Genomic DNA, 15,473 nt, shown 5'->3' on the forward strand with positions numbered 1-15,473 from the left:
AAGTCTGAAGGCACGAGACCAATTAACAGCTCCTCCACATGCAAAGAAAAAGCAAGCATGCAGCTATACACTACAAAGGTTCAGCTTTAAAGAACTCTACCAAAACCATCAATAACTTTCACTTAACATTTCAAATACATATAGGATCATAGAACACAAGCTGGCCAGCACGTTACATTTTTAACCCTTTTCAACAGCCAAATAATAATATATTTTTTTATGGACACTCATTCACTCTTGTCTGATAAAGGGAGAGGAGCTTATGTCTGTGCTGTAAAATGAATCCTCAGGTGGACCATAGAAATTTTCCTCCTTCTCTTCATCCCATTTCAGGATCTCTTTTATGTACTTGAATGCCTCATCAACAGTTACTCGGTCCCTTGCCCTGGCTTGTGCCACAAAGAGTTTTTTCCCTGTGAGGGATGCATAAAGGTCCTTGAATTTCATGGCAACATAGAAGTAGGCTTGATGGGCCAGTGATTGGTTATTATGGTGTGCACGAACTGGACAAAAATCGCTGAACCATTCACATGTATTTAGGGACACCCTGCTAATCTTTTCCTCAAAGATATCATACTTGTTAAGGACTAGCACCAAAGGGGTGTCTTTGAAGCAAGGGTGCCTCACCATCGTCTCGAAAAGCTCCTTGCTTTGTACCATCTTGTTTTGAACAAGTGTTCCACTGCCACTACTGTCTGGGGAAAGCGACAACTGATCGTAGTCGCTTAGGGAAACGCAAAAGACCACGGCTCGAACATCTTCGAACATTTCAACCCACTTACAGCCCTCATTTAGGCCCTTGGCATTCACCCTAATGAGTTGATACCTGAGACATCAAAGAAGGGTTTAGTCTGTGTTTCTCATTTCTGTTTCTCAGTGTGAGGTGGGGAGAAGGTGAGGATACTGACGATAACAACAATAAAGCCTTTTCCTATTCAGTGGAGTCAGCTACATAGATCAAACAATGTCAAAAGTAAACAAATTTTCTGACATCATTCTATATATCCCTCAGGATCTCATGATAAATAACATTACTAACTTTTGGTCTTTAACTGAGTTTAGTGACATCATGTAATTCATGTAGCCAATCTTGCCCAATGAGATAAGGCTTTGTTGTTGCTGTTATATTCAGAAAGAATGATTATAGCTTACTTGGTCAGTGGTGGCAGTTGAGCATCCAAGTTCTCCAAATAAGTATCAGACTTTGGGACACGGTCATCAAGAGAAAACTCCATGAAAGCCAAACCATTTCCCTGAGTAACCCCTTCTGCATATACTATGTCCCTTTCAGAAGGTTCGTATTCATTGCTAGATATCTCAACAGCCTGAAGGAAACAAGAGTACATTATCTAGCTATACATGACAATACCATAAAATTTCCGGAAGCAGAAATGGCAAAGCATCCTAGCAAAATAATAACCATTTTTCACATACAATATACTTAATTTATAACAGCGTCTATAAATGTGAATAATCAGAAAGAATAATGACTCAAAGAAAAGCACATAAAAAAGACCATCATTTTAAGAAGACTCCAGTGATGAGTAGGAAAAAAGTTGCTTGGTAAGGGTTGGAAACAAGTCAGAATATGTCCATTATTTTCCCTCCATTATAACCTTTCCATTTTTGCTCCTACCAAGCAAACCCAAGTACACGACTTAAAACCTCCATGTGTGCTACAATATTCCTTTCCAACAAATCCTAATAAAAAACAAGATGAATATTGCACTGAGATATAATGATATATAGGTGAAGGCACAATTAGCAAAGTGATAGCATAATTTGATATGCAGATAACATGTTGGGAATATTAACACCTCTGCTTATAACATAAAATTAGTAAAAGATGGTAGGAAAAAAATTGATGGCTAAGGGAAGATTTAGTAAATATCAGATGCCTGACAACTTTAACTGAACAAAAATACACATCTTCAAGGACAAAAGTTAAACAATTACCCGGCTTAAGAAGTACTCGGCAACATCTGGAAGAAAGTGAAGCTCATCTTTTCTTTTGAAGGTTTCTTGTATTGCAGGGTCCCTCCATACTTCTTCAACTAATGGTGCATATTCCCGTGTGGCTGCAGGGAAGAAGGCATCTAAATCCCCAGTGGCTATAATGTCCAGGAGCCAGTCAGAGAAATGTTTTAGTCTTGGGTTGAGGGAATAGATGCATTCACTAGTATTACTTGCTTCACCATTGCTACCTGAATAAATATCGAAATCAGGTTATATACTTGAAGCATTATGATGCCATTACAGGATTAACATAAAAGTTGGCCGTGGGATTTAACATTGACACATCTATAATTCAGAAACAGCACATTTGCAGCAGCTTAGTCATTTCTTAGATAAAACAGAAATCAACTCATGTTTCTATACATACATACATACATATATATATATATATATATATATATATATATATATATATATTTTTTTTTTTTTTTTTTTTGTTACCTACCAAGAGACAGAAACTCAGCTTAGTATAATTTAATACCAGGAAAGTTACACAATCAGCAATAAAAATAACCACAGATGTGTTAACCTTAATAAAATGCGACACTTTGCAGCTTATTTAGGAAAATAAATATTACAAGTCACAAAATTATCAATCATGCAACACATTTTCTGAACTAGCTCCTAAATTTATGGGATACTTAAAAAATTTAGACACAGGGTGAAGGTGGTATGTCATGTCCCATTCAATTAGCTATTCCACCCAAAATACTTTTAAAATTTAATGTCTTCACTAGCATTCAGCAAGCAAGGTTCTTGGTATTAGGGTAAATTTCGTTCATCCCCCCAAAATGCTGTGGCACTTAGTAAGTGCTTAAAATCATAGTAGTAGAATCCTATCAATTTTGAATTTTCTTTTTCATTATTAAAAAGTTTCCAACTAGGGGTTATCAGATATGGCATTGAAACAGAACTTGACAATTAGATAACAAAGAAAGAGTACTTGGAAATTGAAATTAAGAAAACAAAAGGTTCATACAGAATTTCAGCTGCTCAATTTACCTAGCTATCCTTTAATTCCCCCAATAGAATGCGTTATAAAAAATATAGCAAAATCAATGATGAAAATATCCAGGTTTCAACAGAAAAAACTAAAACTTAGAAATACTGTATCCTATCTTTCTAATGATCCAAGCCATGAAGAAGAGTATGTTCCTCCACCCATGCTCAGGGTTAGGGAGTCTGAGAAATACAGAGAAATTAACTGATTCAAGAACAAATGAAGTGTATAGGTGCTACTGGATGTAGTTGATGATAAGGTATTGAATGAACTTACAGTATTTTTTTCATACACTGTCTCCTGTTAGCCAAACAGTAAACACATGAAGTGGAAACTTGAAAACAAAATTACCATGGCATGAAATATTACCTGTTTCCATAGTTTGACCGGGAGAACCTTGTCCATTCATTCTAGAAACAGCCTCCTCTTCAAAGCGCTCTCTTCCATCAAGTAAAATACTAAGATATTTATACATGTTACTCTGGATCATCAATTTGACATCCTGAAGCTCTTCATCAGAAAATCTGTTCCCATACAAAAACTTGGCCTGCTCAACAATTGCAAGAGTGCCATAGAGGAGAATCAAGTTAGAAGAAAATCAGTCTTAAACACTAAGACACAAAAAATATTTTAATTCCATTAGTGTAAATGAAGAGACTACAAAAACTTCTACTCAGTTTCATATCAACTCCCACTCTTTCACCTCCCAATAAAATAATCAAAGAAAAGGGGAGAGAGGGAGAAGAGAGAAATAAAGAATATTAGAAGTAAAACAAAACAATGAAACATGAAATAACTTTTCATACATCTTTGCTACTTTTGATTTGAAACAATATAATTGCTTGTCTCGGAAGTATTTACCATAAACATACATCTAAATATTTGAAATAAAAGCCATACCTGCTTAAATATAGTGCTAGTGCCAGATCCTTGAATTCCAAGAAGAAGAAGCTTCTGAGTCTTTTTCTGTTCCAGATAATTAGGAACTGTGGTATAGTGACTAGTTTCATCCTTTTGCCCATGAGGCTGACCATGGGGAAAGGGTAGAGAGAATAAGGCACATACGAATCTTGTTGAGGCCTGTCAGGGAAAAAGTAAATATCTCTTTCAATGATATTCTACATGCTCATATGATGTAAGATGTTCCCACCAAGAAATACTCAGTCAGCAAATACCTTCTCCCAAATGTTTCCTCTGATATTATTTTGACCTTCCTCCTCATAACGACCATCGTCATAGACCCAAAAGTGTGTATCACGTGGACACTGCACATTTGCCAGCTGAAAATTCAAAGAAAGGTTATTATATTGATTTCAGTAATACCATAATCCCATGATATTATGATAATGATAATGATCATCCAAAGATTAAAAGGGATCATCATGCCACAATTATAGGCAGGTTGTAAAGGTTTTACTATTGTCCTTATGGATCATCCAGAGATGTTTTGTTATTATACTTTCTGAGTAATTATATAAGAATATTTTATCATTTCCAAAATTCTCCGAGCTTTGGGAAACAGCTGCAGCCTGTTGTTCATATCTTCAAAAATCTGGTGGCACACCCAAGTCTTATATATGGTTGTATGGATAATATTTAAACAAGGATAAAAGCTTACCTTGAGTACCCTCAATTCAAGTTTTGTGATCTCTCGACCATTCATGTAAACCTCGGTGTTTCCATTACTAGCATCGAGGCTAAGTTTCCCATTGAAATTCAAGTTTGAACTTATGATTCTGTCAGGTTTTTCCCCTTCCTATTAAATGAACAAGTACAAAAGTTAAATCCTGTCATCTGATTACAAATGGAAATATAGAATTTTGATAAGTTAACCTGATGAATTTGAAAATAAAACTTTTGATATGCTGGGAAAATGAATATAACCTCATGACAAGTTCACTTTGTACATTTGAAAATAAAATTTCCAACTTTCCATCCTATACCAAACGGAAAAATAATATTTTGTACAAGGAAAAATTAAAGCAGAAATATTCTCAGTAACAAAGCACAAACCATCACCTTTCCCCAGAGACCAGATTCTTTGTCATACCAATATCTACCAGGCTTCAGCTTACGTGGAGGTAAGGGACATCCAAGTAATTCTGCCATCTCTTCAGGCTTCAGGGGCAATCCATTGACAATCAACTGCTCTGGCCGAAGCTGATTAGCAGAACATTCTTTCTCTGCTTTCATAATTTGCTTGACTTCTAGAGGACTTAACAGTCGGGACAACACCCTTGAATATTTACCCAATTTCAGTCTCCTCGATTCATCAATTGGCTGACCAATGCATGTTACACATTTACGTCCTTCAGGCATTGATCCCATTGCCCTAAGCACACAGTTGCTGCAATACTTGGCATTACAAACTATGCAAGACTCCTTTGTTTCCCACTTCCCTTTTCCACACCTATAACAAACTCTTATTTTCTTTTTCTTCCTTTCTTTCAAAACTCCAACGTATTCCGAATAAACTGGCTTCACAACCTCCACCTCTTTCCTCTGAGGTCTATCAACAGTATTAAAAGTGACAACCGGTGCTCTCTTCGCTTCATTACCTGGCTTAGGAGGATTGCTAGGAGGATTATGAACTGAAGCAGGCGAAGCCGAAGGTGTCGCAGAAGAAAGATCTGGGTTCTGTAAGACAGAAACCACAGAATCTGAACTTCCTGACACCCTTGGACTTTGATTAGGAGAGCTCGTTACGCCAGCAATACGAGACACCGGTAGAGGGATTGGTTCAATCACCATATGGCCCCCATGAGTACTTGATCTTTGTGATCCAGAGAGTGGTTGAGCAGTGGGAATTGCTCTTGAGTTTGCGTCAAAGGGCTCAACTCTTGGTACATCATATGAAACTGGTGGACCAACATATTCCATTGCTATGGAGTAATCAAGATTAGAAGCATCAGCAGGTATGGAAGCACCAGGAGGAAGCATCTTCTTCACTAATTCCCTCCAGCTCTCTCCCCTATTTTGATCCATATTATTTGTAATCAAAAGCACCCCTTAAACTTCAAACTTTAAGTTCCTCAATCTTCACTCTTCAGCATCAGATTTAACTACAAGAACTTGTTGCTCTCTCTAAAACAACAAATTCCAATATACTTGTAACTAAATAGAAATCGACATATATCTTCAGGAAAAAAAAGGAAGAAGAGGTTGAATTATGTTAAATATTAAGGGGTTTTAGGAGTTTTGGTTTTGCACATAGAGAATCAGTCACAGCCATGGCCCATCAAGCAGCCGCAATCAAACGTTGAAACTTGAAAGCCTTCATAGTTGAATGGTTTTCTTTTACATTAGAAAAACGAAAAAAAAATACAAGTATGCTAAACAAAAATAAAATGAAATTAAAATAAACCAAATTCAACTCATGGTATCTAAGCATGACGACAGACAAAAACACAGAAACCCCATGAAAAAGTGAATTATATACAGTAAAAAATAGACAAAAACAAGAAACAAAACGTGTAAACCGTTCAACTTTATCAGCCTTGGATGTTAGAAAGATAAGAAGAGGGAAGAACGGGTCACAAGTGTTGGTTCTTCCGGTGTTGAAAATACTCTAGAGTCAAACCACTTGCTGCTAATAAATGCCACCCGAAGAAACCAACTTAGAAACAGACTCAAATGTTAGAATTTTCAAGCTAGAATAAATAATAAGACAAACCCAAAAAATAAAAAACATCACTTTCAACTTTATAGTGAGAGAAAGGAGGTGGGGGAGAGTTGAGAGAGAGAGAGAGAACGGGGACGATGAGAATGTACCTGAGAAAAGGGACAGAATGAAAGCGAATCCGATCTTAAAATCTAAGGTGCTCTTGCTTTTGAGCTCCAAGAGACAAAAGACAGAGCTTTCTCAAAAGCCACCACCACCATTGATGAAGGAAAAAAGAGAGAAAGGGAAAGGTTAGCTCAGAAAGTAACAAGTAGAAGAAGTAGTAGAAGAACAAGAACAAGATGAGGGTGAAAAATCAATGGGTCCCACTTACCACCCCCATTGCTAACTCTCAGTGTGTTTATGTTTTTTGATGTGTTATTCTATTTTATGGAATGATATCTCACCGTGTTTATGTTTTTGATCATGTGGTATGCTATCTTATGTAATGTTGTGATGTCTTCACTCAATGTTTATTTAATAATGTAATAAGGTTGATAAATAATTATAAATTATGATTCTTAATTATAATTAAAAATTTATTCTTTTCGTTTCAAATAAGATAATATGATATTTAAGGTTTTGATATAAATATTAAAAACTGTAATTAATTTATTGAATTTTAATTAAAATATTAAGTAATTTTTTAATATTTATTATCTCTTTAGTTAATAACTTACTTTTTTTAAATATTATTCTCATTAAATATTGATTAAAAATAATCTTAAAAAAATTATTTAATACAATATTGGAGTAACTTTTAACTCTATTGAAACATATTTATTGACACTAAAACTCTTAAATAAATAAATTTTAATATTTGAAGGTATTAATCTTTAACTCTTTTGACTAAATTAGAAAATGTTCTTTCATTGAGATTTGAATGTTTATTTATGATAAATGGATGCTTATCTCGTATCTATATCAGGTGATTAATGGTAGATTTTGAACATGTGATCTTTATATTATTATAATAATATTTTAATTAACTAAATTGATAGATCAATTATGTTTAAAAATAATTAATATTATTATATATAATAACAAAATTTGTAATGTATATTTAATAAAAATTATAAATTTAATAAAAATTTATATATGTAAAAAATATATTATTATATCAAAATTAATTGTTACAAAATTAATTATATAAACTTATATATGCATTAAATATATATTAAAAAATTTAATCTTATAAGTATCTTTTAACATAACTGTCTTGTTATCTTTGTTAGTTAGAAAGTTGTGCTAATAATACAAAGATTCAAGACATGCATGGACCACTCATTTTAAATTATTTCCTAAAATATTTTTTTTAAGTTCAAATTTTAGTTCTTAATTTTTTATTTAACTGGTCAAACTTTTTAAATTTTTATTAAAAGTTTTAATTCCTAGACTTTGATTTTTTTTATTTTAATCCTTCAAATCTCATTAAATAAATAAAAATAATGAATTTAAACTTTTGTTTAAGATTAAAAACTAAAATTTTTAAAAGTTTAAGGACTTGATTAATCAAACAAAAATTTAGAGATTAAAAATTAAATTTTAAAAAAATTTAGAAACTAAAATCTTAGTTGATCATATTTTATATTTAAGTCATCTATTTTTTGGAGTTGAGTTTGTTTCTAGAAATATAATGTGAATATAAGTATATGTTTGAGAAATTGGTTGAAGTGGTTGAAAGAGAGGTTTTCAACCATTTGTTAGTTCAATTGGCCTTTGAGACCCCTCACAATAGATCTGAATTTAAACATATCCTAAAAGTGTGTTTAGATAAATGTTGATAAAATTTATTTTGTAAAATTTATTTTTGATTAAATTGATTGTGAAGTAATGTAATTTATGTTTAAATATTTTATTATAAAATCAAGTTAAGAGCAACGCAAAAATTACTCAAAATTATTTTAACTCAAAATCAGTTTTAAATTTTTCTCTAATTTCAAACCTAACATGTGATCATTTCCTTAATGTTCAAAACTCATTCTAAACTTATAATCAATTCCTTAACGCTAAATAAAACACTGCATATTTAAATATCCGTTGAAAACTTGTTCAACCAAGAAAGCACACATCTCCAAGCAAAAAAAAAGTAACTTTCTTGTTGTTTTTTGATAAAATTTTTATTAGTTATATGAAATGTTGCAGAACACAACCTAAGCTAAATTAAGATTTGGTTAAGAAAAATTAAGATGGGATTGATTTTAATTGAGGTGTTTATAATAAATAAATTATGATACTGCTCAATGCGAGAGTATTCTTTATTACATCTTCTATCCCTATCAATAAAAAAATATAATAGGATAATAATTACTTAAAACTGTTTTAATTTAAAGATAGAATACATACTATGATTTTAAAAGTAGCATTATGAGAGTGCAGATGATAATATCATTCTTGATTTTTTTCTTCATGTTTTTCACTGGAATGTAGAACATTTTAAATCATGGTATATATACGGTTTAATTGATTTATTAATAAAAAACCTTATATGGAGAAATAAAACCTTAAATTAAAAAAAAAACATTGCAAAGAGTTTGGTTGCTTAAGTAGATATCTGTAACGAACGCGTTATAAAATGGTGAGTATGATTGCTTTTTACACTTCATTTATTGCCGTTTCAAACTTTCAATTCGTTGGCAAAATGTCAAGATTAAAGCATTTTCGCCACGTAACCTTTAAACCTTAGAGCAAAAAATGTTATAAATAATGTTTTTTTTATTAATACAAATGTTTCAAATACCATCTCAATCAATCGTAAAATGAATTAAAAAAAATGCCAATTTTAATCCTTCAAGTAGTTACATGAGATTCTTTTCTTTCTTATAGTCGTTTTAATATTTAGAGATATGATGATATTTCTCATAAGAAAATATTTTCCCAATTCCCGTCAAAAGGTTGGCATCATCCCTTACAATCAAATTATCAAGCTTAATATAATACACTCCAGAGTCCAGACATAATTGTAATTCAATATCAGTATAGTATAAAAAATGATTAATTGGAACATTTGCGGAATTTATAAAAAAATGGGCATTTAATTTTGTAAATTACATTGATTTTTTTCTATTTTGAATATTTATGTGACAACTATGTGCTTTTTCGAATATATTTTTAAAATAAAAACTGTATTGTACTGAATAAACTTAAATGTTAAATGCGTGTTTTTAAAAAAAGATAATAAAAAAGAGAAAAATATAATTATATACAATGTTAATTATTAAATAAACATAAGAAAGAAATTCTTTTTTTTTAGTTAGACGAAGAAAGCATAGTCAAACACCCAAAATGATTAAACTAAAGCTAACAACCCCATCCAAAAAGGACGATGATTGATTAGAGAAATATTGCACGCTTCAAAATTGAGGAACCTAAAAGAAAGGGTAGAACCTAGTATCCAAACTATGCCCATGCTTCGTAACAGTGCACACTATAGCTTCCCACACTGTAAAAGTGATGCCACTTTAATCTCCAAAGCAATAATCATATCTAACGCATGATTATTGATTTGCACCAACTAAGGATGCACAATTATGTTCATTTCAATGGCCCTCCGAAAGAATGTTAATGACAAACAAGAAGTTTGACTCCTCTTAAATTCTTTAATTTTAAAAAATATAGGACTCACTTGTTTTCTGTTTCTCTAAATATTATACAAGTACTTAAAGTGTAGAAGATCTTGATACAACGAATACTTGAACCTAATGCTTCGTATGATAATTCTAATACAAAAGGCATTAACAATGATAAGTTGATATTTTCATTTTTATTTTACCAAGTAAATTTTGTGCTCAAATACATTATTGTCCAAATTGAGATGTCAACTCACTACTAGAAATAATGGTTTTAACATCGCGCAATCTACGACGGTTCTAGGGAACCGATTTAATATATGGTACGGTGGCAATTTTGTAATTAGTAATACAAATTTTGTTTTTTACGTCGTAGATTTTAAGACGGTTACAAATAACCGATGTAGAATTGGTTGTAGTGGCAATGTTGTAATTACCACTAATTAAGACAACAACAGTTTTTCCCCTATGACCGTCGTTGTATACTTTAATTTACCCTAGCCTCTTCAGTTGTCTCTCCTCTCAGCCATTCTCTCGTGATATTCCTCATCGAAGCTCAACCTCAACCTCAACCTCATCCTCATTGAACCTCACGCACGTCAACCACATCGAACCTGACGCACCTGAACCTCATCGAAGCTGACGCACCTCAACCTCATCGAAGCTGAGTAGTTGACACACCTAAACGGTGTTCGGTTTTGTTAAAGTGAGGCACATCGAAGCGAACCATAGCTTGTGTTCCTCGAACGGTGGGCTTCGATCAACCCTAGCCTCGTTGAACTGGTAATGTCGTCAACCCTAGCCTCCTCCTATTTCCCGTTTAATTTAGTTCTATTAATTGTGGCTAATAGAAGAGTAATGTGTGTTCAAGGTTCGTTTTCAATTAATGTTTTGTTATATTGCTAATATTTCTATTTTGAGAGAGATGTAAGCAAGGGTGTGAGGGAGGAGAGGGGCGACACTGGACAATGTTTCCCCTTGTCAGGATTAGTGCTGGTTTTACAACAAAAGAACTCGTAACTTCTTTTGTCTTTTTTCACTCTAATTAAACATACTTTTTGCCCATTAAAATTTACTCCCTTAAATTTCACCCATTGTTAGGCTGTGGTCAAATGCACCCTAAATCACAATGTAAGAAAAATGGGGCCTTAGGTTATAAAATTAAGCATGTTTATGTTTGCTTCCCTTCTTGTTTGTAGTAGTTAACTAGTTATTTCATGACTTTTGAAGAGTTCTTTACTGGTGGCAGGTAAGTGAGGCGGAGAAGTGGGGCTATTCCTCTGACCGGAAGAAAATGCATGTTTACTTCTTTGGAACCCAACAAATGTAAGTATTCAAAGCAATGTTTCATTTGATTGGTCAAATGTTGGTAGTATGGTTGTTGTGTGAATTGATTTGTATAGCATAACACAACTTTAGAAATGAAGTTTACATGTTCAAATTTGTATAGCAATTCCCCTCGACGTTATTTACCAAATAAAACTGTTTTTAATAATGACTTTTTTGTGTACTTGTTTTTCAAATCGTCTCAATTAATCACACTTAAAAAAATAACATTGAGAAGTACTTCGAAGTTAGTTAATTGGTAGATTAGGTAGATGGTTAGTTACTAATAATAAGTTCTATAAATTGAACATGTATATTACACATTGTTTTATTTCTTTCTCATTTTTATATATAACATCTCATTGATTTTCTTTCATTTTGTATTTTTTCATTTAACACTAATTTAAAATGCAACTATAAAAATAATGCATTGCTTCCTTATAATGACAATGATGGTGACAATAAAGAAAGTAATGGTCAATGATAACAAATGTTATCAGAATCAAATCAATCACTAAAACGATGAAGACATTGGTTCAATGGTTTAACCAAGATTGAACCAAAGTCGAACCAGTTTCAATAAAATATTTATATTTTAATAAATTTATATAATATATTAAGCAATATTAAACAAAAAATAACATGATATGTAATAATCACTAATTATACATTAAGTTTACATATGATTTGAGACGATTATCTAGCATTTTTTTATACATTGAGTTACGGTTTATCTTAAGATTATGATAAATTGTAAATAATCACACAGGAACTTTATAATTTAAGTTTTAGGACCTTTTGATGTTTGTGTGGAGTTTTTGCAGGAATTTAAGTCAGTTGAAGAAATTGAGCTTCTCGCTTAAGTGTGACATGTTGTGTGCTTAAGCGAGATAAGTAAGAGAGTAAATTTGGATTCACTGGAGAACCTCGGTTAAGCCAAGTCTTAAAGGGCTTGAGCGAGGCAAGTAAAGTAAAGGAAGAACATGAAGACCTCACTTAAGATTTTTTGTGCGCGTACATGAGGAGAGTCAGTAATTGTCTTGACAAAGATTAGAAGGCATCACTTGAGAGTGATAATACTCACACTTAAGCGAGGGTGTCACGTTAGATCCAAACCCATATCAAAATATAAAAGACTTGAGATGAGATGGAAGAGGCATTTAGGTGCGATTTAGACAACAACTTTCTAAGATAGAGAGTACCATTCCTAGGGCTCTTAGTTTTGATTCATTACACATTTGTATGATTGATCATGAGAATTGTAATCAAGTTATGAGCAACTAATCTCCTCATCTATCAAGGTTGGATAGGTTGAACCTAATTTCATGTAATACTCTCTTTTAATACAATTATTCAAATTTGTTATTCTTCTTCTTTTCTTAATGTTTGTTTTAGATTGATCACCTATTACTTGACATTAGGAATCAATAGTTTAGTCAACAAACATTTGTTTGATTCCCAAACTGAGAAGAGTGCTTAATTGAGATTGATTATAGACATAGGTTAATACTAATTAGGCTCCTTTAATTCTTAAACGTTAATGCTGGTTATTTAGATTGATTTGCCAAGACATTGAGAATTAATCTAAATAACTTAGACTCTTTCACCTAAGACATTAGAGTTAAAATATAATTGGAGATAAATTGCATGAATAACTAGATTGATTGCGATTATTGTATTGAAAAATGGAAAAACCAAGTTCAACCCTGTCTGTTCAAACCATCAATTCTCACAACAAGACTGCAATTCTTTCTTCAATTCTCTTTTATTTGTTTTTACTCTTCGGTTTGTTCTTTTATGAATTCCAATACAATCAATTGATAAATAGTTTTACCAAACCTTATTTTCTAAGTCCTAATTATTTGAATATACAATAGTCCTTTGAGAGACGACTTGGACGTAAGTTCTATTACTATTTTGAAACTTGGTTACACTTTATCACAAGAAATATTCCTAACAATATGTATAAATTTATAATGTTAAAAATTAAATTTTACTCAAAAGTGTCATAAGTCATGACATATAACAAAAGTAAGTTATGTATGAAAGCAAATCTAATACATCATAATATTTAAAACCAATCCAACTACTAGTTTTTAGCAATTTTACTGATTCTTAAACAGTTTTTTTTTTTGTTTCATAACTGATTCAGTTGCACTCTAACTTTGGGATTTAAATCGATGAGATAGATCATCAATTCCTAGTTGAACTAACTGGCCTGGTCCGATTGTGATAACCATAATAATAATGAGAATGGAGGTTGAATGAATAATGATAATTGTGGGTGAAATTGCTAATAATGATATTAACATGAGATGGTTAATAAGTTATTTTTATTTTTTGTACATTAAGATAAAATTGTTCCAAAAGTTAAAAATTAATATAACTAAATCTAATTGAACACAATTTGTTTTGAAATGTACATGTTAAAAGACAATCTAAAACCTTAGAACCATATCCAAAGGGCTTAACTTTTTAACTTTCAACCTCTTTTTCTCAAATTTTTTTAACTTAAAATTTTCTCAACTAGTTATATATTTTAATCAGAGTGAAAATATGTAAGTATTTTAAAAGATAAAAATGTTAAATATCTATGACTGCCTCAGTTTTTCTATATATATAATAAAAGTCAATCAGTTTTGAAGATGGAAAGTTGCCTTGGACCGTCATTGCAAAAGTTAGTCAAAGAATAATATGGAAATCTTTTCTATGAACTCACAAGTCACGTGTATGGAAAGGTTTCGCAAACCATGTGAGTCCTTTGTCATTTGGGACTGCAAATGTTCTAAGCTTGGGTTGTTTCTTCATTAAGTGGCATGCAAGGTGAAGTTCCAAACATGGCAATGGAGTTATTAACAAGTACTTCTATAATTTGTAAGGAGGAACTATACATCTACTGAACCAAAGGAGCAACAACTGCTACCTGCTACTTTCTTACCGTGGTGGTTTGGTAGATAGTTGATTGTTTGGTTGGACATTAGAAATTCAGAATCACTATTTTTTATCTGCTTTTTCTTCTTGTTTGTTTCCAAGGGAGAGAGGTGTAGTATTTGCATATAGCAGGATTGAACGCTGCTCCTTGTATATGATGTGATCTTATTAGCTTACCAATAAGTTATCATGCAGGGAACACAGAGAGATTGCGTTTTTTGTTTTTGTTTTTATATTATTTTGCTTTCAACTTATTGGGTCTCTGAAGAGGAATTAGGGTTTTTGCTAAAGGCTTCACTTGTGTAGGAAACAAATGACCAATTTATAGGCTTTTTTTTTCTTCTTGTTTTCACTGCTCTGACTTTACTTGTAGGAAACAATAAAATTTATTTTAGGCTAGGCTTGCAGCTCGTACCCTTTTATGTGCATGTTTGGATTTTAGTTCAACATGTGCTGCATAAATTCCAAAATAAATCTAATAATTCATAAATTCAGTTTTACAAAAGGAAGGATTTGATGTTTTAGCAAACTCCATTTTATTTCGAACATCCATTTAGAACTGAAAAACAAAACATGCATTATATTATAATCATTATTCATGTAAGCCAAAAGACAAAAAATGTAAACAAGATACTAGTTGAATAATTTTTTTTAAGAGAGGAATCATTATTAAGGTTTGTTTTAACAATCTTACAACAAGCACCACCGAAAGAGACAAAGAGGACAGATGCAGATATATGGACTTTGACTCACAATGGTTTATTTAACTCGTAGACTAATTAGTTAAAATATCGGTCTATTTAAATGGGACTTTATTTAATTCATATGTTAAACAAGTTGGATCCAATCCAATGGTTAACAGACCGACCCATAGATCAATTATCTTTTTTAGATATTTTTTTTAAATTTAAAGATTATTTATTATTTTATAATTTATTAAATTATTATTATTTAATATTTTATTGGTATA

General features: G+C 31.9%; 1 protein-coding gene across 2 annotated transcripts; it reads right to left on the reverse strand.

The window, feature by feature from the left end:
* LOC114408067 (extra-large guanine nucleotide-binding protein 3-like) lies at nucleotides 1–7,043 on the reverse strand. Of its 2 annotated transcripts, none has more exons than XM_028371196.1 (9): nucleotides 6,788–7,043; nucleotides 5,036–6,100; nucleotides 4,635–4,772; nucleotides 4,192–4,296; nucleotides 3,917–4,096; nucleotides 3,386–3,563; nucleotides 1,957–2,204; nucleotides 1,153–1,325; nucleotides 1–826 (listed from the first exon to the last, which is right to left on the reverse strand). In XM_028371196.1, exons 2-9 carry the CDS (start codon nucleotides 5,999–6,001, stop codon nucleotides 232–234), a joined length of 2,583 nt encoding a protein of 860 aa, XP_028226997.1. In that variant the 5' UTR covers nucleotides 6,002–6,100; nucleotides 6,788–7,043; the 3' UTR covers nucleotides 1–231. The 2 variants fall into 2 exon arrangements, with proteins under 2 accessions (XP_028226997.1, XP_028227001.1); XM_028371200.1 differs by having other exon boundaries at nucleotides 232–826; nucleotides 5,036–6,290.
* Between the last annotated feature and the right edge of the window lie 8,430 nt (nucleotides 7,044–15,473).

This window comes from Glycine soja, chromosome 1 (assembly GCF_004193775.1).
Source record: "Glycine soja cultivar W05 chromosome 1, ASM419377v2, whole genome shotgun sequence".
NCBI classification, from domain to species: Eukaryota; Viridiplantae; Streptophyta; class Magnoliopsida; order Fabales; family Fabaceae; genus Glycine; species Glycine soja.